The sequence below is a fragment of the Chaetura pelagica genome, unplaced genomic scaffold, assembly GCF_000747805.2.
Source record: "Chaetura pelagica isolate M959 unplaced genomic scaffold, ChaPel_1.0 scaffold350, whole genome shotgun sequence".
NCBI classification, from domain to species: Eukaryota; Metazoa; Chordata; class Aves; order Apodiformes; family Apodidae; genus Chaetura; species Chaetura pelagica.
The window spans coordinates 618,693-642,524 of record NW_009951818.1 but is presented as its reverse complement, the minus strand read 5'-3'; the positions used below and the strand labels follow the sequence as shown (position 1 = coordinate 642,524).

The 23,832-nt window shown below is 47.2% G+C and overlaps 1 protein-coding gene across 1 annotated transcript; it reads right to left on the bottom strand.

The window, feature by feature from the left end:
- On the bottom strand, positions 1-18,701 carry ARHGEF33 (Rho guanine nucleotide exchange factor (GEF) 33). The gene is made up of 14 exons (XM_010008527.1): positions 18,675-18,701; positions 17,619-17,783; positions 15,917-16,038; positions 14,915-15,057; positions 13,478-13,537; positions 12,082-12,297; positions 11,318-11,447; positions 9,916-10,048; positions 9,239-9,322; positions 8,280-8,363; positions 7,354-7,502; positions 6,324-6,509; positions 3,953-4,706; positions 1-138 (listed from the first exon to the last, which is right to left on the bottom strand). Exons 1-14 carry the CDS (start codon positions 18,699-18,701, stop codon positions 1-3), a joined length of 2,391 nt encoding a protein of 796 aa, XP_010006829.1.
- Between the last annotated feature and the right edge of the window lie 5,131 nt (positions 18,702-23,832).

The window sequence follows — 23,832 nt, the reverse complement described above, 5'->3', positions numbered from 1 at the left end:
TTATTTCTTTTTGAAGAGCTTGCGGAAGGAGCTCCGGAAACCCCCCTTGGGCTCGTGCCGTGGGTTGTGGTCGCTGAAGGATGTTTGCTCATTGTCATCCTTCTGGCAGAACCTGGTGTTGTCTTCTGCATGGAGCTCCTAAAAGGGAAAAGACAATTTAACCAGCATTTGCAACCTCACATCGTTGTTCCCTTGTCTCTCTCTCTCTCTGTGCTAGGAGGAACCTGGTGGATGACAAGGTGCTGGCAAGGCTGGAAGACAACAGGTCACTCAGGCCTTAGCAGCACTGTTACCTCTGCAGAGAGCTTGTTGCTGGCTCTGAGGCTGAGGCAGTGTCAGAGGAGCGGAGAGATAAGCCTTGTTAGCAGGAACTGGAGTCTTCCTTGCTAAGCTTTTTCTTTAGAGGGAGCTTACTAGTCCCTTTTCCAACAAGGGAGCAAGCCAGCATGGGGAGTGAAGGAACTTCCCACCCTCTCCTTGTTTGTGAGCTCTGTTTACCCAAGGGCAGAGAGGCTTCAGGCTTCTTGAGCTAAGAGTGTGAAAGACACTTCTGTTGGCTCTGCTGCTGCCTGGTTTTCTATCTGTGTAACAGAAGGCCTCATTAGCACACACGCCTTGTAGTAAATGTGCCACTAAAAGATCTCTCTCTGTTTCAGGAGAGTGCCAAGTTCCTCTCAAAATCCCTTTTCTCCAGTTCTGCCTACCAGTGCCACAGTGGTCTCCTTAGCTCCTGCAGTTCTGGACTAGCTCCCCATGAACACCCTGATGTGGGCCATAGCTTTGTGCAGGTGAGTGCTAAAGAGCTGACAGGCTCCTTTTTCTGGGAGGGCTGTCTCCATGGCTCTTCTCCCTGGTTCTGCCTCATCTCCCCACCTCAGCTTCCCACCTCCTCCTTCACTCTTTTCTTTTGAGGTTTCCTTGCTAGCTATTCAGCCAGACTGTTTGAACCATCCTCCCATCATCATCTGCATCTTGCCTCATTTTAAAAGGAGAGATTTTCTTCAGGCAGCACTAAGAGAACTAGCTAAGCACCTCACAGCACCCTCAGCCTCTTCCCCAAGAATTTTGAAGAGCATCTTCCCCCCTTTACTGTGACAGCTCAGAGCTGACTCTGAACAGGCAGTGCAGGCTACAGAAACATTGTTCCTGCAAGACCTGGTATCCCTGAAGGGCAGGCGTGCTGCCTGCCATGCCTGTGGTTCTCTGAAGAGCACTGATGGTGGGCTCTGTTTTCACATGGGCCTTAGCATGTGTCTGTGATCCATGCAACACACGCAGGTAAAACAAAACCCATGAGCCAGATCCTTGCTGGTGTAAATGGCTTGAGTTCAGTTGAGCCATGCTGGTTTACACCAGCTTAGGATCTGATACTATTGGTTTTCTTAACCCAGCAATCCTCACAGCAGGTGGAAAGGGACCTTTTTAACTGAGTGCTACCACGTAGCACTGATTTCAAACAGCCTTGCTCATACTGACCCTGATCAGAAGGAAGCTCAGTGACAGCTAGAGACACAGGAGAGACTACCTCGTCTCAGGGGTTTTCTAGCTGTCACTCAGCCAGCTGTGTGCTTCAAGTCCCTGCTTGTCCCTGGGGAAGACAGGTGTGAAAAGGAGCTGCCGTGTCCCTCCCTTGGCTTGTGCATGCCGATGAGTACTTGGAATGTGTGGACATGGAAGCTATTTTGCCATGTTCTGCCCTAGCTGTATCTCAGCTCTTTTCTCCTGCTGGTGCTGCTGCTTCTGCACTACCATGTGCCTTTTTTACTTTTTTTTTTTTTTTACTCCTCCTACTTAAGCCTCCTTACTTCCAAAAAGCTCGGTTTTTCACCCGCTCCTCTCTGTGGGGGGAAGTAGCTCCTCTGGGAGCTTCGAGATGAGGCTGAGATCATGTGAGGCTGGACATTCCTCTCCTGCTTTTGCTGCAGGCGGCTCCCACTGCTGCTCCGTGTGCTGTAGAGTCTGGTGCTCATGCCCTCAGCGCTCCTTGGCAGCTCCTTCAGGGACCTGCTCAGCTGCTTGCCTTTGCTGTGGAACATCTCACGCTTGTAAGTGCTGCTGCTTACTGGAGTGCAGCTCTTAGGCAATGGCTGTAAGGCATGATCTGTCCTCTCTGGTTCTGATGTGAAGTTAACAGGCCTAAGAAAGCAAATGTCTAAGCTGGACTCGGAAGAAGCCGGGGAGCAATTCTCAAAGAGAGCAAGGTTTTGGAAGGCATCATCTTCGTAGGGGCCTGGCAGGGTAAAAACCTCCCCAGGGTGTTCAAACTCTTCGTAGCTCGGCGCAAAGTTCCTCGCATCCTGCAGCAGCTCCACAGAGGTCCTGATGGCTCTCTCAGGGTTCCCCACTGCATCAGCTGGTGGTGCTTCATACTCCATTTCAGGGATGGATTGTAAGGGGGCTGTCAGAGCCTTGATTTCCAGGCCTTAGCAGCACTGTTACCTCTGCAGAGAGCTTGTTGCTGGCTCTGAGGCTGAGGCAGTGTCAGAGGAGCGGAGAGATAAGCCTTGTTAGCAGGAACTGGAGTCTTCCTTGCTAAGCTTTTTCTTTAGAGGGAGCTTACTAGTCCCTTTTCCAACAAGGGAGCAAGCCAGCATGGGGAGTGAAGGAACTTCCCACCCTCTCCTTGTTTGTGAGCTCTGTTTACCCAAGGGCAGAGAGGCTTCAGGCTTCTTGAGCTAAGAGTGTGAAAGACACTTCTGTTGGCTCTGCTGCTGCCTGGTTTTCTATCTGTGTAACAGAAGGCCTCATTAGCACACACGCCTTGTAGTAAATGTGCCACTAAAAGATCTCTCTCTGTTTCAGGAGAGTGCCAAGTTCCTCTCAAAATCCCTTTTCTCCAGTTCTGCCTACCAGTGCCACAGTGGTCTCCTTAGCTCCTGCAGTTCTGGACTAGCTCCCCATGAACACCCTGATGTGGGCCATAGCTTTGTGCAGGTGAGTGCTAAAGAGCTGACAGGCTCCTTTTTCTGGGAGGGCTGTCTCCATGGCTCTTCTCCCTGGTTCTGCCTCATCTCCCCACCTCAGCTTCCCACCTCCTCCTTCACTCTTTTCTTTTGAGGTTTCCTTGCTAGCTATTCAGCCAGACTGTTTGAACCATCCTCCCATCATCATCTGCATCTTGCCTCATTTTAAAAGGAGAGATTTTCTTCAGGCAGCACTAAGAGAACTAGCTAAGCACCTCACAGCACCCTCAGCCTCTTCCCCAAGAATTTTGAAGAGCATCTTCCCCCCTTTACTGTGACAGCTCAGAGCTGACTCTGAACAGGCAGTGCAGGCTACAGAAACATTGTTCCTGCAAGACCTGGTATCCCTGAAGGGCAGGCGTGCTGCCTGCCATGCCTGTGGTTCTCTGAAGAGCACTGATGGTGGGCTCTGTTTTCACATGGGCCTTAGCATGTGTCTGTGATCCATGCAACACACGCAGGTAAAACAAAACCCATGAGCCAGATCCTTGCTGGTGTAAATGGCTTGAGTTCAGTTGAGCCATGCTGGTTTACACCAGCTTAGGATCTGATACTATTGGTTTTCTTAACCCAGCAATCCTCACAGCAGGTGGAAAGGGACCTTTTTAACTGAGTGCTACCACGTAGCACTGATTTCAAACAGCCTTGCTCATACTGACCCTGATCAGAAGGAAGCTCAGTGACAGCTAGAGACACAGGAGAGACTACCTCGTCTCAGGGGTTTTCTAGCTGTCACTCAGTCAGCTGTGTGCTTCAAGTCCCTGCTTGTCCCTGGGGAAGACAGATGTGAAAAGGAGCTGCCGTGTCCCTCCCTTGGCTTGTGCATGCCGATGAGTACTTGGAATGTGTGGACATGGAAGCTATTTTGCCATGTTCTGCCCTAGCTGTATCTCAGCTCTTTTCTCCTGCTGGTGCTGCTGCTTCTGCACTACCATGTGCCTTTTTTACTTTTTTTTTTTTTTTTACTCCTCCTACTTAAGCCTCCTTACTTCCAAAAAGCTCGGTTTTTCACCCGCTCCTCTCTGTGGGGGGAAGTAGCTCCTCTGGGAGCTTCGAGATGAGGCTGAGATCATGTGAGGCTGGACATTCCTCTCCTGCTTTTGCTGCAGGCGGCTCCCACTGCTGCTCCGTGTGCTGTAGAGTCTGGTGCTCATGCCCTCAGCACTCCTTGGCAGCTCCTTCAGGGACCTGCTCAGCTGCTTGCCTTTGCTGTGGAACATCTCACGCTTGTAAGTGCTGCTGCTTACTGGAGTGCAGCTCTTAGGCAATGGCTGTAAGGCATGATCTGTCCTCTCTGGTTCTGATGTGAAGTTAACAGGCCTAAGAAAGCAAATGTCTAAGCTGGACTCGGAAGAAGCCGGGGAGCAATTCTCAAAGAGAGCAAGGTTTTGGAAGGCATCATCTTCGTAGGGGCCTGGCAGGGTAAAAACCTCCCCAGGGTATTCAAACTCTTCGTAGCTCGGCGCAAAGTTCCTCGCATCCTGCAGCAGCTCCACAGAGGTCCTGATGGCTCTCTCAGGGTTCCCCACTGCATCAGCTGGTGGTGCTTCATACTCCATTTCAGGGATGGATTGTAAGGGGGCTGTCAGAGCCTTGATTTCCTGCTCTGTGAGCTGGGAGGATGCAAGGATGTTCTCTGGCCTCTCAAGTTTCCTACTTTCCATTTCCCAGTCAGGGGGCTTTACAGCCTGGATGTTCTCTATCACAGTTGGCTGAGGTTTCTTCATCTGGGGCATCAAATGCCTTTAAAATAAGAAAAACAAACAAAAACAGAAGGAAGCGGAATACTAAGGATGACTGAGAGACAGTGTGACAAGCCCTCCTTCCCCCCTCCTCTATCCCCCAGCCCCATTCTCTTGCTTTTAAGGTATTTTCACATCTTTGAGAACAGTAACAGAGCTGCCACTAATAGAGATTGCCTGAATGGGTTTGCAGGAGACAACTTGCAGGAGTAGAACTGCTTATCCAGTAGCTTTGTCTAACTTTTGTACTCTACACCATGAAATGCATAGAAACTGAGATGAGAAGCCAAGTGCTCCATCTCTCTCCTGTTCATCTGCATTTTGGATTTTTATTTTCCTTCTCTTTATGTAATGTAGAGGCTGTGTCTCACTCTCCTGTGGTCTGATTGTCTTTTCAGGTGGACAAGGTTCCTCTCTTGGGTAAGATGACTCTGTCCCCAGAAGTGTGTCAGGAGTACTTGGAGGGCTTCTACCCTCTGTGTGTTCCAGTTAAGTTGTCAGAGGGTACTGCCTTGGATGAGGCATTAGGTTCAGGATGTGCACCTCCATGGCTCTTAACAAACACCTGTTAGGAAAGTCTCACTGCCATCTTCTGGGAACATAATGAATGGCGTGGGGGAACAGAAACCTTGTGATGTTCAAGATGTGCAGAGCTTGGCACCTGGGGCAAGATAACACCATGCATCAGACCAGGCTGGGAGACTGGGTTAAGTCCTACCAGCAGCCCTGGTATGAACTTGGGGTTATAGCCAAGGCAAAGATGAGCTGGCAGTATGCTCTCATGGCAGACAAAGCAAACCTGACCTGAGATGTATTAGGAGCTGCATGGCCAGCAGCGTCTGTTGAGTTATTTTCCAAACTTCTGTTCAGTGCTGACGAGGCCCCACCTGAGCCTATGTTGGGTCCTCAGTTCAGGATGAATGTGGGGAAGCTGGGGAGGCACCAGCTGAGGACCTGGGGCATCGCAACTGTGAAGGAAGGGAAGTTGTCTAGGGTAGTCTTGTGAAAAAAGGGGCTTGGGACTGATCTAATAACATTGCCACCCTAGAGGGACTCAGAATGGTGAAGCCAGGCTCTTCTTGTTGGAGGCAAATGACATAAGGAATCCCAACAGACACAAATTACTGACATAAGAATAAAAGGTAAGTCTAGTGTGTTTCTCAGATCATCATCTCAGTTGGCACCTGTCAGTAGGCTAGAAATGGTCAAAGATTGCCAGGTGCTACTGGTAACTGTCTTTTTGTCTAATGTCTTGTGTCTTTTTGAACCCATTTGTTCTTGCATCTTGTGACAGTGAATCCCATCATTAAAAAAATGGGCTGTGTGGAAAAGCACTCTTTTTTTTGCTAGTCTGAGACACTGGTCATATTTCCTGGCTCTTGTCATGCTAGCAGTGAATAATGCAGAGTGGCACAAGGCTGCCAGAGCTCAGAAATGTTTCCTGCTTGGAAGCCACATGGTAGTGGGTAGCAGGAAGGAGCCAGCCCTTCATCTCCATGCATACATAGGGAGTAGTCTTGGAAATGACAGTGTGTAACTGCCTAGAGTCACTGGCATAGTGTGGGTGAGGAGAATGTTTTCAGCCTACTTTGAAAGCCTACAAAGACAATAGGCTTACGGGGTGGTTGTCCCAGAGGAAGGTGCTGGTGGAAATGACTGGATTGTTTCTTCAGAGTGGATCCCGCTGTCCCGGATAGATGTCGCACTGGGTGTTGGGGAAACCTCTTGACTCGTACACTGGGAGGTGAGACCTTTGTACAGTTTCACCAGGGATGACCTGAGGGAGGAGAAATCCATCGTCGTGCTAAGAAATAAGGCAGGGAATAAGCACAAGCATGTAGAATCACAGAAAACAGGGCTTGGAGGGACCTTAATATTCCCATTTTCCTCTTCCCACCCCAAGAAGGGACCTGTTCCAACTAGTCTGTCCCAGTCAGCAGGGCATCCTGCTTTTGGTCCTGTTCTTAATGCCTCTCCTGATAGCAGTCCCTCCCCAGCAGTCTGTTCCAGCCCTTTGGAAGCTTCCCTTGAAGTCTGATAATTTCCTGCTCCCTCAGTGAATCATCACAAGGAGCAAAGGCAAGGAGATTTTTATTTTAATAAGAAGTCTTGATTTCAAGGATCACTTCTGAATCACAACTTCAGAATCTACAGTCAGGGTAACTTCTACTGCAGTTCATCTCAAAGAGGTTGTGAGAGGCTTTTGTTTCTTCTACCCCACCCCCCCCAGTAAAATAAGAGAACACTGCTCTTTCTTAGTCTTAGCCTGTGAGGGCTTCAGGCAACAGTCTAGGTGTTCACCAGGGCCCAGAGCTGCCAAAGCAGCTAAGTCCCCATGTATTCTTCCACTGGGGAGTGACTTTGCCATCAGCTTAAGGAACCAAATGTTCCCACGAAACATATGGCTGCTCTGTTTAGAAGGATTAAACTGATTTTCCTTTCACTGAGTTAGAAGGGCCCACCCCAAACCTGACCTCAGTTTGGAGGACAAATGCCAATAGCCTTCTCCAGCATTCAAATGCACTTTGTTTAATTCCAACAGAGCAATGTGCCCATTTCTCTTGTCTAAACCTAAGCCCCCAGTGTTCAGGCTTCCCCGCATCTCCCTTTCCCTGGTGATAGAGAGAATGAGCTGATGTTGTGCTTACTTCTTCAGCTTTTTCCTCTTCTGAATAAGCAGGTCTTCATTGCATTGGAAGAGGAGGCTATAGTGTGAGATGAAAACCCGAAGGCGCTGCACACACACTAGTAGCAGGTAATAATCAGGATGCTCTTGCTCCGTGAACTTCAGGACATTCTGGGACATAGAGGAGAGCAGGCTATTTGGAGGGTGTCCTAACCCTTTCTGGGGAGAAGATGCTATTTGGACCATGGAATAGTGCTCCAGAGTGCCCATGTCAGTGTAAGCAAGGTGGGATTACCAGTTTCTGAGGGACTTGGACAGGACCTGCTTCAGTGCAAATACCTAAGTAACCTCTGTAAATGTAATCCTGGGATGGATGTTTGAGTTTAGCATTGGATAAACAAACTGATGTCTTGTTTTATAGGGCTTTCTTTTGGTGTCATTTGCCTTGTCTGAAATGTTTTAGTACCATTCAGATAACCCTCCTGTGAACCAGAACTCTTTTTACCAGCAAGCTCTGTGTAGGAAAAGTTGTTGGGCCCTATGAGCCTCTGGCCCTCTCAGTTTCTCAGCTACCAGGCTTGTGGACCAGTCACAAAGAGACCATCTCTGTTACAGGAGCTAGGTCAGAGCTCACTGCGCCATCTCTGACCTCCTATTCTCCCAGAGCAGTAGGCAGCAGAGCTTTTGGCTTCCCAGGGGACAAAAGTTGGTTCTGCCAGGCTAAAGGTAGAAACTGGCAAACAGAAGCAAGCTTCAGGTCAAAATGGTTAAAATTACACCATTCACAGCTGGTTTTCCCTTTCAAATTTTTTTTCCTTTTTCTTTTTTTCCCCAGAGAGCCCACTGGCTTAGCCAGCAGCCCTTGACAGGCCTGAATACCAGCTCTGAGCTAAAAGCCACATGTTGTGATAAGAGTTCACTAAGACAGTTTCCATCCTGGGGCCCTACCTGTAGATGAATAAGGTATTCAGGGATTCGCTGGACGATATGGAAGAACAGAATGTAGAGATCGGACTTGATTTCTTCTTCTACCTGAAATAAGAGAAACCAACTTCAGGGTCTTTTCCACCCATAAAACCTGTCTGCTTCCAAATGATTCTGGGGTTTAATGAATATTTATGCTGTAAAGAGTTGTAACAATTCACAGGATCACACCAGTTGTGGCATTGGTGTGTGACAATACCCTGGTCTTCATCTTGCTTCTGAAAGGAATATTTGCAAAGACTTCCACCAGCAAGACTAGTCCTAAGAATCAATTCCTTAGATTGGGGATTGCCTGTGAGGGACACTCAGCATAATTAAGTAGGGGTGTATGTTAAAAATGCATTCATTCTGTTTCATTGAAACTCTAGGTAGATGCTATTGTTCAGAATGAAGTTCTTAGTTTAGGCTCAAGTGAATTGAACAAAATGAGATTGACTTTAGTTGTCTTGGACATCTTAAATGAAGATGTCTTGGAAGTGAACTGGTGTTTTTTAGTTATTGCACTTTAAAAACTACCTTTATATTTAATTTTCCTGGTGTAAATCAAGAATCAAGGGTATGAGACCAAATAGGTGTTTTCTCTCTTACAGCTTTACTCTTGGTCTCCCTGTTTGGATGAGTCCTTTATTTTCCAGGAGACACCATCTGCCTGGGACAGATCTGGATAGTGTGTACATAGACAGGCTTTCTGGGAGGTTTGATCTGAGACATTATGTCATGTCACAGAAGAAATACAGCTTTGGTTAAACACAGTGATGAACATGTCAGTTGCCTTTGTAGCTGAATCATGTCAGCCATAGTGACCTTTGTGAAACTGGCATTTGGTAACAGAACAAGGGGATTCACAGAAGAGTCCTGTCATGGGCAGGCATAACAGGAAGAGATCCTGACTTGCATGTCTGTGATGCAGGCAGGAAATTTACCTCCTTCAGGATCACCACATGGATCAGTGAGATGCATTCTGGCAGGTCCCTCAGGTAAGCAACATAGTAGTCCAGGAAATTATTCTTGAAAAAAAGAAAAGAACAAAGAAACTTCAGAGAGAGTTTTGATCATAGAGCCAGCAAGAAGAAGAAACCACTGATTTCCTGCTGTCACTCCTAGGAGCTCATCAGTACAGCAGAGCTTCTGTCTATATGAAGCTTTCAGGGTTTGGGACTTCTCAAGAAATGCCAGTTAATAAAGCACGTTCAGATGTTGAGCATGTTCACCCAGTTGTCATAACTCTGAGCAAAGTGTATTGGGGAAGGGGAGCATAAGCAACATGCTCTTCTCACACCCTCACGGTGAATACAGACATCCAAGCTGTCGAGGCTCATATCTGGCTCCTGCAACCAAGTCCAGACCTCTTGCATTTATCACAGGGTTGTGCTAGGTGGCTGCTTGCCCCCAGCTGGGTCTGGCATGTGGGCTCAGTGGCCAACCATGTACTCCAACAAAGGGGCTACCATGCACTGGGACCTTGCTTGAAGGAGGCTGACTGAAAGGCCTTGCCCTAGCCACAGCATCACAACACAACTCCTCTGCTGCAAGATACCCTGGGCCATCAGCACAACATTGTGAATCATAGCACAAGATTCCAGAGAGGCTTGTAACATACCTCATCATTTGTTAACTTCAGGAAAATGTCTCCTAGGATCCCTTGTCGTGGCCAGCTCAAGACTCGCTCCTGGAGAGCGTGAAGTAAATCGACGTGTTGCTGGACCAGGTATCTCAAGGAGTTGGGGAAGAAACTGAAGGGAGATGATATCAGACTGGTTACACAGAGCAGCAACTCAGTCTTAAGCATGTGCTGCTGGACTATGCATTCATGGGTGGTCAGCGCAGGCTTGCTTGGACATGGGTATTATTAACTACTTTGCGGTCCTGGCTGCACCAGAAGGCCTTGTTTTGTCTGCTTATGTACACACAGGTACCCTCTCTGGTAGGCTCTTATCAGTGTTTTGAAGGTTTCTTCGGCTTTACTGTCCAGTGCAGTGTGTAGCTAACCAGAATTTGCAGAACTAAGAAGCCTGGGGCAATGTTGCAGAGACTCATGGAGCAAGAAAATGGTCCTGAGCCATCCCATAGAGTCCTTGGAGAAGAGCTCCCCAGCTTTATCAGATGTCTAATTTGTGAGGCCCTTTTAACAAGCTGGTAAAAGTGTGCTACTACTTGTCTGTTATTTATGCTGGTTACATCTAGAATCGGAATGAAGATGTCAAGTATCAAAGTATTTTACCAGATGGAAAGGTCCCAGGGAAAAAAAAAAAAAAAGTAAAAAACTCACTTGGGACTCTCATGCTTCAGTTTGAACTGTGTGTGCCATGTAACTGCTTAAATGAGTCCACATCAACCCATGTACCACATTTTCTACAGTGGACTTCTGTCACATGGTTCCTTGGATGTGGGACTCCTACAGACAGTAGAGAGAGCCATAAAAGAGCTAGCAAGGATTGGGCTCCCCATGTGTATTTAGGGGCTAGAAACTCCCAGGATAAAGCTGAGTAAACTGGGGAGAGCTGTAGGAGCCATTCCATCCTGGGAAATAAGACACTTGTCACAGGGGATGGCCTTTGCAAAGAGCTGGGTTTTACTGCTAAGCTGGGTCAGCCCCACTCATCTTGTATCTGTGTGTAAATCCAGGTGTCGGTCTGTATATATTGACACCTGATGGGGGGCAGCCACTTATGCCCACAGCAGCTTCTAGAGCTGGAACTGTGGACTGGGAGAACCAGGCACCAAGCTTTGTTCCCATCCAGGAAGGAGGCATGCGAGAGTACAACAGGGGACTGAAATTAAGTAGTTGTGAAATGGTTTGGGCTGCAAAGTGGACAGGCAGGGAAGTCCTTAATCACTGCAAAAAAACCTTCCAGTGTCCAGTTTTCAACTAGAAATAAGCTCTAAGTGTTTTGAGATCTCTGTGTGGATGAAAGAAAAGTGGGAGAGAGGAATGAAATTATGTAGAAAGAATATTGACTGAAGAAAACTCCCCAAAAGAGAAAGCACACTGAATCAAATACCTTCTCTCTTTGGTGCTCCTTTTCACATCTGGCCCTTGCAACGTGGCCTTGATCTTCAGTATTAGGGAAAGGTTGATGACATATTTCCTTTCTGACTCCAGCAGCTCCAAGGCGATGTTCTGTCTTTTGGCTTCCAGAAGATAATGGTTAAGTTTAAAAAGAAGGAAATGCTGACCTCAAAGGCAGCCTCATGTTAAACTGGTGGTCTGGCATTAAGTCATGAAAGAAGAAACTGTCAAAATGTGATACTAATGTCTTGCCTATGTGTGTTTACTTTCCCAAAAATTTTAAATTCTAGCCTGATGCTACATCATGCCCCAGATGTGACTGGAGCTACATTTTGCTAAGAAAGCTCCAAAGCAAATGTGTTTTCTCCTACAAATATATATATTTTTTTTCCTAATAACAAAACAAGCAATCAAAGGCAAAACAATTCATACTGGGGATTCACACCCAGTTTCCTGCAGAATGAGAAGATGTATTTTTCACCTGCCTAAGCAACTGCACTGTCACAATTCCACAAGTACTGTAAATGTGCCAGATCTTGAAAAGGGGAATGGGTGTCCTGGGTGCAGAGTGATTCTGGCAATGGCACAGACCAGCAAATACAAAGGCTTTGAAGTCTTGGAGGCTGAGACCCTGAGACATATTCCCCTGGTAGGAGAAACTAGCTTGTGTGTCTCTAGAAGCTGATTACCAACCAGCTCACACTAGGTATGAATGCAGCTTTAAGCCTTTCTAGCTAGTTCTACATTCTATCTTACCAGCCAAAGAGGGTTCACATATAATGTTGTCTGATGAGCTGTATCTGCTTTGGCCCATGTCCTTCCCTCTCTCCGGCTGCTCTTTGGAAATGTATTCATCTCCCCAGTCCTTCGTGTCCTTGGGCTGCTTCCACACTGTTGATGGCAGATGCACTTTTGACTGCCCCTCTGTTGCCAAGGAGGGCTTGAGGCTGTCGTCTGTCTCTGTGGTTGCTCCTGCAATGACCAGCAAGCTGCATGGATTGACATCTACAGGTAATGCTACAGCAGGCAGCTAATCTGCATTATCATCCATTTTAAGTACTGGATGGAGAGTGAAGCATTCTCTGTGCTTCACAAGGGCTGTAGCCCTGCAGTGTTAATTTACAAACAGAAGTGCTGTTGGTAAGCACTTTGGCTGAACAAGGTTTGCACTCTTCCAGAATATGTTTTCAGGCTAAATAAGGTCCAAAATTAGATTTAAATTAGAAAAGAGAAAACATATATTCGAAGTATGGTTGCACTTCAGGGTTTTGGGACACTTCAGGACTTGGCAATACCACATTTATTGACAGGTGTTGTAGAAACAAAGTATTATTAGAATTTGCATTTAACTGCTACTCTCAATGGATGTAAACTGTCATGGCTCTTAATTATTTTTTTAGTGTGATGTGATTATACAGCAGCAGCAGGACTGATAGTTTGAGGCTATTAAATCACAGAGAAGCTATAGGAGGGTGCAAGTGAGTTGGAGACTTTGGGCTGGAATTACTTTAGTGCAAATACTTCGAATTTGGGTTGCAATGAACCATTTTCTGTAGCATTTGTTTTCTCTCAAGTGGATTCAAGCAGAAGAGTCATCCAAAACATTTTAATATTTCTAGTGAACAGTGCAAACACCTAATGGTTTTTCTCATGTGTCCTTTTGCTGGACACTATACCCTTTTCTTACTTCTGAGCAATTATTTTTTTTTGCCAGAAAAACTCCTCTATTCCTCTTCAGACAAATCTGCAAGGTATCTGGAAGCTGGTGAGTGAATAAACACCTCACCAGTTCTACTGGTGCATACTTACTGCAAAGATCATCTCTTCCCAAGTGGCAAAATCACCCTCTCATTATTCTTTACCATAACAAAAGTGTCAATTCTTTCTTCAAAGGCACTTAGAAGCTGCAGAAGCAGCAGCAGAAAAGCTTTCCCTGCCAAGAATCAATCCTTTGCATTGTCTGTCAGGTATTTGGCACATCTGGGTTGCAGGTTTGTCCTGACATCTCAACCACAGGTATCAAAATGGAGGTACACAGAAAAGTGAAAGACATTCCTGTGAATTTCCTGAAAGCACTTCTACAGTACAATAATGCAACCACTCTAATGGAATGATTCTCCTACTGTTTTTTGACAGTTCAGTGTTTTCCTACCTGGACCTGCTACGACTTTCACACTTCCTTCTCCCATTGGCATGATCCTGGTGTCAGACACTGTTGAAGAAGAACGGAAAACTTTACAAAGGAAGTCAGCTGAAGAGCATGCTTCCTTCTGCCAAGCCCAGCCAGTAGGGTTAGATCTTCCAGTCTTTCACATTTTTGCAATGGAAACACCCACATCAGTGTTGTGACTCTGGTTGTGTTCTTTGTTTCAGTAGCACCTGCAGGCAGCCCAGTGTGGATGTCCTTGTGTGCTTGGTGCTGTATGACTGCAGAGGAACATGAGCAGCCTTGGCTTGTCCTCACTCTGTAGGTGCATGTTGGGTAGAAGGCACCCAGCACGAAGAACGAGAGAATGGAGGCCTGACACAGAGACGTGGCTGCCATTTTGGGTAGAAAGGAGCTTATTGAAGAGTGGAGGGGTGAGACAACTGGAAAGAAATAAGCAGTGGGAGAAGTGGATGAGAAAGGTGGATTTGCAAGAGGGAGGTGAGGGAGAGGGCTAAATACCACCTCAGAGCAGGGCAGAGGGGAGCCATGACTGTCCAGATTCTGAGCAGAACCGAGTTGGAAACAGCACATGGTTTTCATCCAAATTATATCTTTGTGGACATCTTACAGGTATATCTTTTTAGTGTCTTCCTATCTGAAGATAGGAGAGATACTTCTAATAGATAAGGAGAGATACTACTAATAGATAAGAAGAGAATGGTAGACCAGTTTAGACCCCCAAAGTTAATTATAGAAGAAAAGGTTCTGGCCCTTTCTGACCTTTTCTTTTATTCCAACCTTCACAAGTGTTTGGCAGTTGTCAAGAGTTTTCCTGATCAGGGTTTAACCCTGACACCATGGGCTAACAGCTTCTGCAGCTATAAAGGGAGAGTGAATTATCCTAGCAGTGTGCAGATGCGAGGAGGAGTGACACCAGTAGCTGACTGTGTATATGTACCAGCTCCCATGTCCCCTTGTCACATCAACTGCTGGCATGGCCCTTTAATGACACCAGGTGTTCTCTATCAACCCAGTCCCTGTGTTCCTTCTTTTTATGCCTTAATCCCTTACATGGAAATAAATCCACATTTTGTAGTATTTTTATCAGGCCCCTACTTGGCTCTCTGTTTGTGCCACTAGCATCACAGGGAATAAGATCCAGCCTGCTTCCCTTTCCTTGGAGGAGGCAAGCAGTGGCTTTTGGGACACTATGATCACAGAGCAGCATCTCCTGAATCCAGGCCAGCACCACAGTTGCTATCCTGAGACCCTGTGGTGAGGTGTGTGCAGGGACTCAAGGGCAGTGCTGCCAAGGGGAGCGCTCCCATTCTCTTTTTTTGTGCTGCTGGTGCCTGAGGAAAACTTGGTGTCCTCTTACCCTAGTGACCTTTTTGAGATTATTTTTCTTCCCTGAGGGATGCCCTGCATTCTATTTCCTACCTTTTTCGTAAGTCACGTTGTGTAAAAGACTTGTAAAATCCTCATTGATCAGCACAGGTTCTGGGAGATTAATGGATCGAAATGGGCTGCCCTGGAGAGGTGTAGGCACTGTCTGTGACCCATGATCATCCTTCTGTGCTCTCCTGTACAAATACAAAGAATGAGACAGTTGGGAAGTCTGAATGCTACAGATGAAGCTCTTACACTACAGTTGTGGCAAACACCAGTGCAAGTACAAGCACAGAATCAGAAGCAGGACCACTCCAGCAGAAACTGGGAAAGGAGTTGGCTTTGAGGCAATTAATGAACAACGTTCTGGAAGTAACTTCCACTGGTGATTGGAGAATGCTATTAAAAGGCTTCATTAGCCAATGAGCCAGCCTGGATTTGCAAAGTATTGGCATCAGGGCAGCTGTACATCCATCATCAAAACTGGTTTTAGAAGGAGGCTAATCAGGGCAAAGGTGATTAAGCTGTCTGCTTTATCACAGCACTAGTGTGGCCCAGCTGTGTGCAAACATAGTCCTGCATGACCCTGCTCAGAGAAGAAAAGGCTGGTGACAGGAAGCAAAGCATGACTGCACCATCAGGAGCCTGCTGAGCCCTGCATTCTTGGAGGGGCAAACTGCAGTGCTATTGTCTGGATGGGGGTGGCTTAACAATAGCTTGGAATGGTGGAGGGTCCTAACTTGCAAAAATATTCCTGCCCCAACATGTCTCTAGCAGGTCTGTGTTTCACCAGGCCCTGGTTTCCCTCAGAGCTGCTGGGGCTGTTTTGCTGTTGGAATCCCAGTGAGGTGTTGGTGAGTTTCTGCTGTATTTGCTCTGGGGGGTATGTGTCTAAAAGCCTGGTGTGAACCGAAGGTTAGAGCTTCCAATAGTAAGCAGGGTTGATACATATATCTAGCCAGGAAGAGATTAAGAAATTAAGCTATAAGGAAATTAACAAAATGGATGCCACTGCTAATTAGCAGTTTGGAGTCCTGGAGTTTGGGCCCTTACTTAGCTTTCACTTTCCGTGATTCCCGGCGCTTCTCTTGCTGCAGCTGCTCAATTTTCTGTTGCATTTCCTCCTGCTTGGCACTGATTTCTTCAATCATCGACTTTGCATCACTGAGCTCCTCCTAAGAAACAGGCAAAAGCACAGCATTCCCAGGCTGCCCATCAGCCTTGCATGGCACAGCTTTGAATTCTGGCAGCAACGCTTCCAGGGTGCTGTGAAGAGTGGCTCTCTACACTCTCCCTGGGTAGGTCTGAGGGATGCTGTTAGTACCTGCCCTGCACAGCATGGCAATCCTTCATTCAGCTACAGACAACTCACCCAAGCCAGCATGATGTCACTTGGTGAGGGCACTGGTGGAGACACGGGGCTTCATCCACCATCAGTTGAAAGCATTGGGAGGAATCTTGCCTTTAATGGCATTCCAGAGGTGGACCTGAGGAGGTGTGTTTCCCTCTGCAGTTCTCCTGCATATGTATTCACATGTTGTGCTTGGTTCAGAGTCCAGTGTAATCACTCACATGTATTGCTAGTCAGCTTTGGAGCTGCTTCTTTTGCCTGGTTTGATAAGGAAATCAGATCCTCTGTAATCTCCCTGTCAGCACATCCTCCCTCATGCAGTTTACAACCAAGCCTTACTTGGATGTAGAGCTCTCTGATGCATGAAGTTCCTGCAGATTTCATTAATGTGAGCAGTGGGATGGAGGAGAGACACTCAAGAGTGTCTTGTAAATCAAAGGAGAGAGATTTTCTCCAATCAAGCAGGTGGCTTCACTGGGAGGTCAGTGTTTGGACAGTCAACATGGGCATGAGGCAGAGGGAGAAGAGCCTTTGCCCCTCTTGTTTCTTGCATAATTCCTTGTGTCCTTCTTTCCCCATAACAATGTCCTGGATAACCCTGTCTCTGGTTGCTTTGAGATCTCTGCCGTGTGTTCTTACACTTCTTGTCATCTTCCCTGCTCATCGTGGGCCACAGGGCTCCTTTTGCTCAGTGCCATCTGTCTCTCCCTGTCACAGGGTCAGTAAAGGGCTTTTCAAATAAGCAGCCTGCTCTAAATTCACAAAGTATTATTGACTCAGCAAAACCCCATGGGGAAAATTTACAACACAAACAATGAAACAGTTCCTCTGCCTGCCTCCTTGCAGGCAGTCATCCAGTTTCTGCATGGAGAGACTGGCTGGTTTGAAGTGTACATCAAGCCTTCTTGCTAGGGTCTACCTCCAGTCCTTTGTCTTTATCCTCTTGGGCTGGATCAAACCAGGCAGCACTTCCTCCCAGCAGTGTGGGAATGCAACTTCAAAAGGTTTAAGGGTTTTGTGTTAATACCCTGCTCCACGGTGGCTTTGGCTCCTGCAGGAAATGCAGGAGACCTGACCCATGAGAGGTATGGCCCAGTGGCAGCCTGTGGACAGGCCAGATGCCTGTTGCACGTGCAACCCAGAGTGAGGGTTGCTTGTGCCCAGGGTAGCTCACAGCACTGCTATCGAGGAGGCTGAACATGCCAGGGTTATGTTTGGGTTGCAGCAGGTCAGGTGAGACACAAAGCCAAAGAAAGTGCACCAGATGCATCTGAAACAATTGCCAGCTTGGCTTTTTTGGGAGTAGGCAGGACTGATGGAGGCACAGGAACGCTGCCCCGTGCCACCTGAGCTAATATGGCTGATGATGAGCCATTCTGACCCCCCCACAAGTCACGCTCCTACCTTGAATGTATTGAGGGAATTCTTCATCTCAGCCACCTTCTCTTCCATGGCACAGCGGCAGCTCTTGACCTTCTCCTCCAGGGCATACTCGCCATGCTGGATTCGCGACAGCTCCTGCATCGCTTCTGTGAAACCCGCTTTCAGCTCAGAGGCCAGTGCCTGCAACTAGAGGAACCACAAATGTGGTGGGTTCAGGCCCTCCTCCCAGACACAGGTGGCCGTGTCCCCAGCATCATCCACGGTTTTGAGTGGCATGAAGGCTGGGTTGAACCTATCCTATGAGGTGCTATCCTCTTTCTTCTCCTTCTGTCATGGCTGGGACACATGAAGGGAGGTTTGGCCCCTGCTGCAGCCTCTGTACAGGGTAGGAGGTGTTTGTCTTGGGCAGTCAATGTGCCCCTATTTCAACTCAGTATTATTCCAGGCTTCCTGGTAGTTTGCAGCCTGTCAGGCTGTAGGAGGAAAGGACAGCCTGAAACATGCCAAGAAGGTTTGCAATAAAAGCAGCCAGGTTATCAATCCCCAAAGCAGCTGAGCAATCAAGAACATTTTTTGAGCAAGTCCTTCTCCCCCACATTCTTGTGGGGCTGGTGCTTTCCCCAGACAGGTCTAACACCTCCTTACTCTCCAAGGGCTGAAGAGAAGTGCTGTCCTTGGTCAGCGGGCCCTTTCCAGGGAGCAAGGCAGCCCTTCAACTCATGATGGGGAGGGAGCAGGAGGTTTTCTCCTGGCATACTGTGCCCACTCTCCCTGTTTTCTGTCCCTAGCGCTGCTGGAAGAGCTCACAACCTAAGCTGGACACAGCTGGTTGATAGCTGGGCAAAGCAGAAGACAGACAGGGGCAAGCCAGGCTGGCAAAGCAAGCAGACAAGGCAGGTGTGGAGGTGGCAGTGAGGGGAGGCAGGCAGCTTGCAGCAGGAACAACCTCTTTGGGAGCAGCTTGGGCTGGCAGCCCTGAACTCTGCCCCCACTGCTGTGAGCAAGGCACTTGTTCTGCCTGCACAAAGCCCACAGCAAGGTCACAGCCCAAGGTGCTCAGGAACCAGTGGTTTTTACCTTTACAACAGAAATTCGGCCTAACATCTGGTTATAAACTGAGTCCAAAACTGGAACACTGATGGTAAGAGGACAGCCACCCCGGAGAACTCAGGCGCTTGAGTCCTGTAAATGGAGCAGAGATGGCTTCCGATACCTCAGGGCAATGGCATGCACCATCCTCCTCTGATGAAAGCTGGCAGTGTCTTCACACAGGACATCTGCCTGACATCCCCACTCCTACCCCAGTGCTTACCTCACCGTCCCCAGTCTGGTCTGCCTAGGCACACATTCCCAGAGCTGCCTGGGTAGGAGGAGCAGGGCTGACAGGAGCTGGGACAGTGCTGAGGGGAGCAGGAAGCTGAGGGCATATTTCCTTCTCAGGCAGTCAACTCTGACTCCCCAAGCCAGTTGGAATTCCAGATCCCTTGGTTCAACCCCTTCACCTGCCCTTCCTGGCCACGGGGTACATCTTCACGTGACACTCCTGTGTCACAGCACTTGTCACCTGGAGTGTAGCCTGAAGAGTTAGAAGGGCTGCCTGGGGCCATGGTTGCTAGTGGAGGCAATTACCATATTGCAGCCTCGGTGGGGTGGTGAGACAGATGGTCTTAGCATCATCAGACATCGTAACATCCATGCCTGGAGAACTGGTGGGACATGAAGGGCTGCAGCTGTGCAGAATGTTAATATTCCCACCCCTGTTCACAGGTGCTTGCCACACTTCCACACTGTGATGACATTGCCAAGGCATCTCCCTGCTGGCCTGCATCAGGCCCAGGCATCACACACTTCAAGTGAAAAGGGGTCTTTCTTCACACCTGCCCCTTCCAACTGGAATGTGCTGTGCTGCACATTCTATCCTGCTTCAGGATGGAGATGTCAGCTTCAAGTCTTTCAAACAGTGAAGTCTGGAAGCTGGCCCTGGAGATAACTATGTCTAAGGAGACATAGTTATGGAGACTATGTCTAAGGAGACATTAAATGTTTCTGCCCACAAGCCTGGCCATATCCTCCTTGGGTGCATCCAGAAAGGGGGTAAATTAGATCCTTTGTGAAGGATACAGGGATAGGAGTCATTGATGATTTAAAGGTTTCAAGAGTTAAAAACTGCTAGTCATCAGCAAAAGTCAACAAAAAAGGACCACTATAGAGACTTTGGTGTCCATGTGCACCAAAATGCTCTGTGACAACCAAGTTCAGGTGGCCACAAGGAAGATTTGGACTAGAACCTGGATTAAATACCCTCTGCCTCTCAGAGCAGTCACTTGGTATTTTGAGGTTCACTCTTGGCCAGTCTCTGCTGCTGCAGTCACAGTGCTAGCTGGGTTTCTTTGTTTATCCTTCCCAGTGCTCCAGACCCGAGCCTGGGTCTGTACTGCCCGGTACATTCATCCTCGACCCCATGCAGCTTGCAGTGACTATTTCAGACACTGAAATGCATCTTACACTTGCATTTCCCTTTGTTGCCGCTTGATGGATGAAAGCAGCCAGCAACACTAATCAGCCACATCTGCCAGGGCTTGGAAACCCTGAGAACTCCCTCCTCTGCTGCCCTCAGTGCTCAGAGCATAGAAAAGAAACACAAACAGCCTTGTGGAATTGGATGCAAGTTTGATCCGAAATTGAGTGGAGTGGTACAGGAACAACGCATTAAATTTGAACTCCTGGCAAGCACATTGTAGTGCTTGAGCTGTGGATTTTAGTTTCAGCTCATTTCTAATAAGATGTAGAAAACCATCCTTTAAATCCCATGAGCTGTTTCAACAAATGGAAGCCATTGAAGCATCAGTTCATGCTTATGTCTTGCCTACATGATTATGCCTACAGGACCAGAGAGACATTTCACAGGTTTGTGAACCACTGGAAGGTAGAGCCAATTCAGTATTTCTAAAGTACAACTCAGCCAGAAACAAACAAACAAAAAAAAGGGCAGATTTTATACTACCATGGAAACTTGGCAACAGCTTAACTGTAATGTGTTGTCCTGGCTCACCTACTTATGGTAATAAATACAGTTGAAGAGGAGAACATCTTAAAAAATCAGGTTGAACCACCTAACTACCTAATACCTAGAGAATATCTGGATGGTCACAGGGAGTCCTTAGAACCTGCCCAAGAACTGTTAAAAAAAAAGAAAGCATTTAGGCATCTAGGTAATTTAGTACAAGATACACATTTCAGCCCCCACATGCCTTTGGGCTACAAAGTCACACTCTGGAGTGTGGTCCTCAAACCTGACAAAGCAACAGAGTGAAGGATCCAGCACCATCCATCTATTGCAGATTTTGTCTTTCTTGAGAGCCCTGACTCCCATTTTACCTGCTGCCCTGATGTTCTTCAGTTCTGTGTGGAAAGACCATGCAAGTAACTGCACTGTGCTCTGAGGGTAGCTGCCCATGGGGAAATGAAGGATTCTCCTCCCCTATTTCAATTACTCTGATTAATAGGACACTCAGAAGCAGTCACTCATAACTTTCACTTGTTCTCCAGTCCAACAGGAATATGAACTCTCTGTTGAAGTCCAACTAGAGAGGGGAGTAAGCATTTTCCAACATGGTGGAGGGGAACTATGACCACATGGAGGAGTTAATGGTGGCTAGCAGGAAGGAGAAGGGTGAGACTGGAAGGCATACAAGGAGCATTTCTCAGCCTGGTTTTGACTTTACTTTTCAAGAATGGAGCTGTATGTGTACGTATGTGTGTGTGTGTATATATATACATATATATATATAACAACTGTGAAATCTCCTTTTCTGAGCCTCTACTCTTGTCTCACCTGCTGTACTGTTCTCACAGGCTGGTCGGGACTGATGCTGCTTCCAGGACCAGAGGCAGCAAAACTGCAGGGCCTTCCCCCCCATTCTCCCTCAGTGGCTACTAGCAATTTGAGCCATTTGCAAAATATAGTGACCATCCCTGCAGCCTAAAACTTTGTTCAGACTTTGAGGCAGCCCAGAGAAGGTGGTTGTGGCCAGGAGACTGGAACGGCTTTTGGAAGGAAGGACTTGGATGGAAAGCAAAAGACAGAACCTGGTTGAGCCAGGTTTACTGGCCTGGCTGCCACTGAAAGGATGAGAACCCTTGCTTCTGTAAGTAGCTGTGTCCCTCCCTACATGTCTCTTCCAGCATTAGTCAAGCTGTCCAGGGCTCTGTGTCTCCAAAGGGATGGCTATTCGCATCTGCTGCCCTTGGCAGCTGCCTAGGGTCCTTACACTGGGCCAGGGCCTGCTCTCAGGACCCTTGAGCTGAAGCCTGTCAAAATCAATAGATAACAGGTTCATGATGAAGAAATAACTGCACAGGAATAATTCTGCTGTTATAAATACATCCTAGAAAAGAGCAAAATGTTCTGTGGCCATGAAGGGGTACTGCTTGTTACTTTCCTCAGCTTATCTACTGTCCATCACTTAGCACATCTTATGTGGCTGATCTGAAGAAGTAAACATTGTGTTACTCAAAAAGGCTGCCTGAGAACACTGCCTGAAACTAATCTGGCACAAAGTCCAACACATGCCACAAAGCCTTGATCTGATTTTTCTGAGCTGTAGGGTGTGTGCTTGTAACATGGAAAAACTAACTTCTAGCACAGCTACTGACTGTGCACTTCTACAGCCATGGGCAGCACTTCTACAGCCAAGCATTAGGAAGGCTTGCAATGTCTGATAGTGGGAAAGCAGCAGACCTGTGCTGATTCACAGTAGTAGAGAACCTGGCCCTAGGACTAAATCCAGTATTTATATTCCTAGGCAAGGATGGTAGGAATAAAGACAAAGCAGCAGGCTGAGGACAGAGAGAAGGATGGGAGCTGCAAGCTCTCATTTCACAGCCATGCAATCTTTTTTGGTAATTGCAGTGTCCATAGTGCCCTTGCTGAAGCAGAAGGAATCAGGTGGCAAAATTAATTAAATGGATTCATTAGGGTATCCACATCTCAGCTGGGTTTTTCTGGAAAGCAACACATGTGCATGGTGTTCCTAACACTGTCCCATCACAAGCATGCTAGCTTTCCAGGCATGCTGGATGCACTGTGGTGGGCCCTTCAGCAATGCAGTCACAGTTCCTGCTTGGAGCTCTCTGGATGGGAAAGAGGATGAGACCAGAGAAGCACTGACTAGTTAGTGGAAAGCAGTATCTTATCTGCCTGCCATGGTGCACTTGCAAGCAATTACAGACATTAGTGTTGCAATGGTAAGGAGGGAAGTCTCAAATAGTCAGGGTTTCCAGCTCAAGAATATGCTTCCTTTTCAGACTGTGGTTCCATATTGAACCAAACCAAGGTTTAAAGTGCTCAAAACTCTGTTGCATTTCCTGCAGATTGTAAATGTGTAGGAAACATAACTGTGGAAACACTGAAACTGCATCTTACAGGAAGATTTCTCCCTGGGTTGTGGTACAGACAATCTTGTTGCATCCGTGCAAGAATGTTAACTCAAAGAGCAGCTGCAGAGCTCTGGAAGTCCTGATCACCTTGAGCCAATATGGCCTCAAAGCCAGGGTTTCCAAGCTCCTAGAGACATGCAACAAGACTCAACACTCTGGCTGCCCATCTGATCTGGATTATCAGGCAAGCAGAGCACCCCATGGTCCAAGGAGCTGTAAGGTTGTCAGGATAACCCAGAGCCCTCCAGAAGACTTGGCTCCCTGCTCCCCATGTCCATCAACACGTCCTTGCTCGTGGGACTGTTCATTTGGTTTGGTGAAAGCTCATCAGAGCTCAGTCATGAAATCTCTCTCCGGCCCAGTGAATTGACAAATTGGTGCTAATTATGCCATCTATTAATTAGCTGAGCTGACAAATCACCTGTCTGAACACAACTAGTTGTGATATATATGACATTTATTCAAGTACTGTATATATTTTAGTTGCCATGCTTCTTTTAAGTGCCTACATTTTTCCTTCCACTTAATTTAGCTTTTTAACTACTGTTTTATCTATTAATAACTCTTTAAATTCTCTGAGTTATTTAGGGCATTTTGCTCATCTTTACCTGGGAAATCTGTGTTGCAGGGGTACTCACGGGCACACTTTCAGTCCCTCCTGTGGGAATAAAGAACTTCAGTCAATTAAAATGACTTATTATGGTTGCTATAAATAACTGAAACAGAGGGTTTGAAGTCCCTTTTGAGGTACAAATCAGTTTTAAAGGACTCAAGCCTCACTTTAGGAGCTGTGAAC

What these genes read in the sequence shown, in the direction of transcription:
- ARHGEF33 (XM_010008527.1), bottom strand. Translation starts at nt 18,701, where the DNA reads ATGTTAGGCCGAATTTCTGTTGTAAAG. An exon ending in ATTCCCTCAATACATTCAAG is followed by an intron (nt 16,039 to 17,618) that starts GTAGGAGCGTGA and finishes CCTGTTTCTTAG; the next exon opens with GAGGAGCTCAGTGATGCAAA. An exon ending in ATGTGAACCCTCTTTGGCTG is followed by an intron (nt 11,448 to 12,081) that starts GTAAGATAGAAT and finishes ATCTTCTGGAAG; the next exon opens with CCAAAAGACAGAACATCGCC.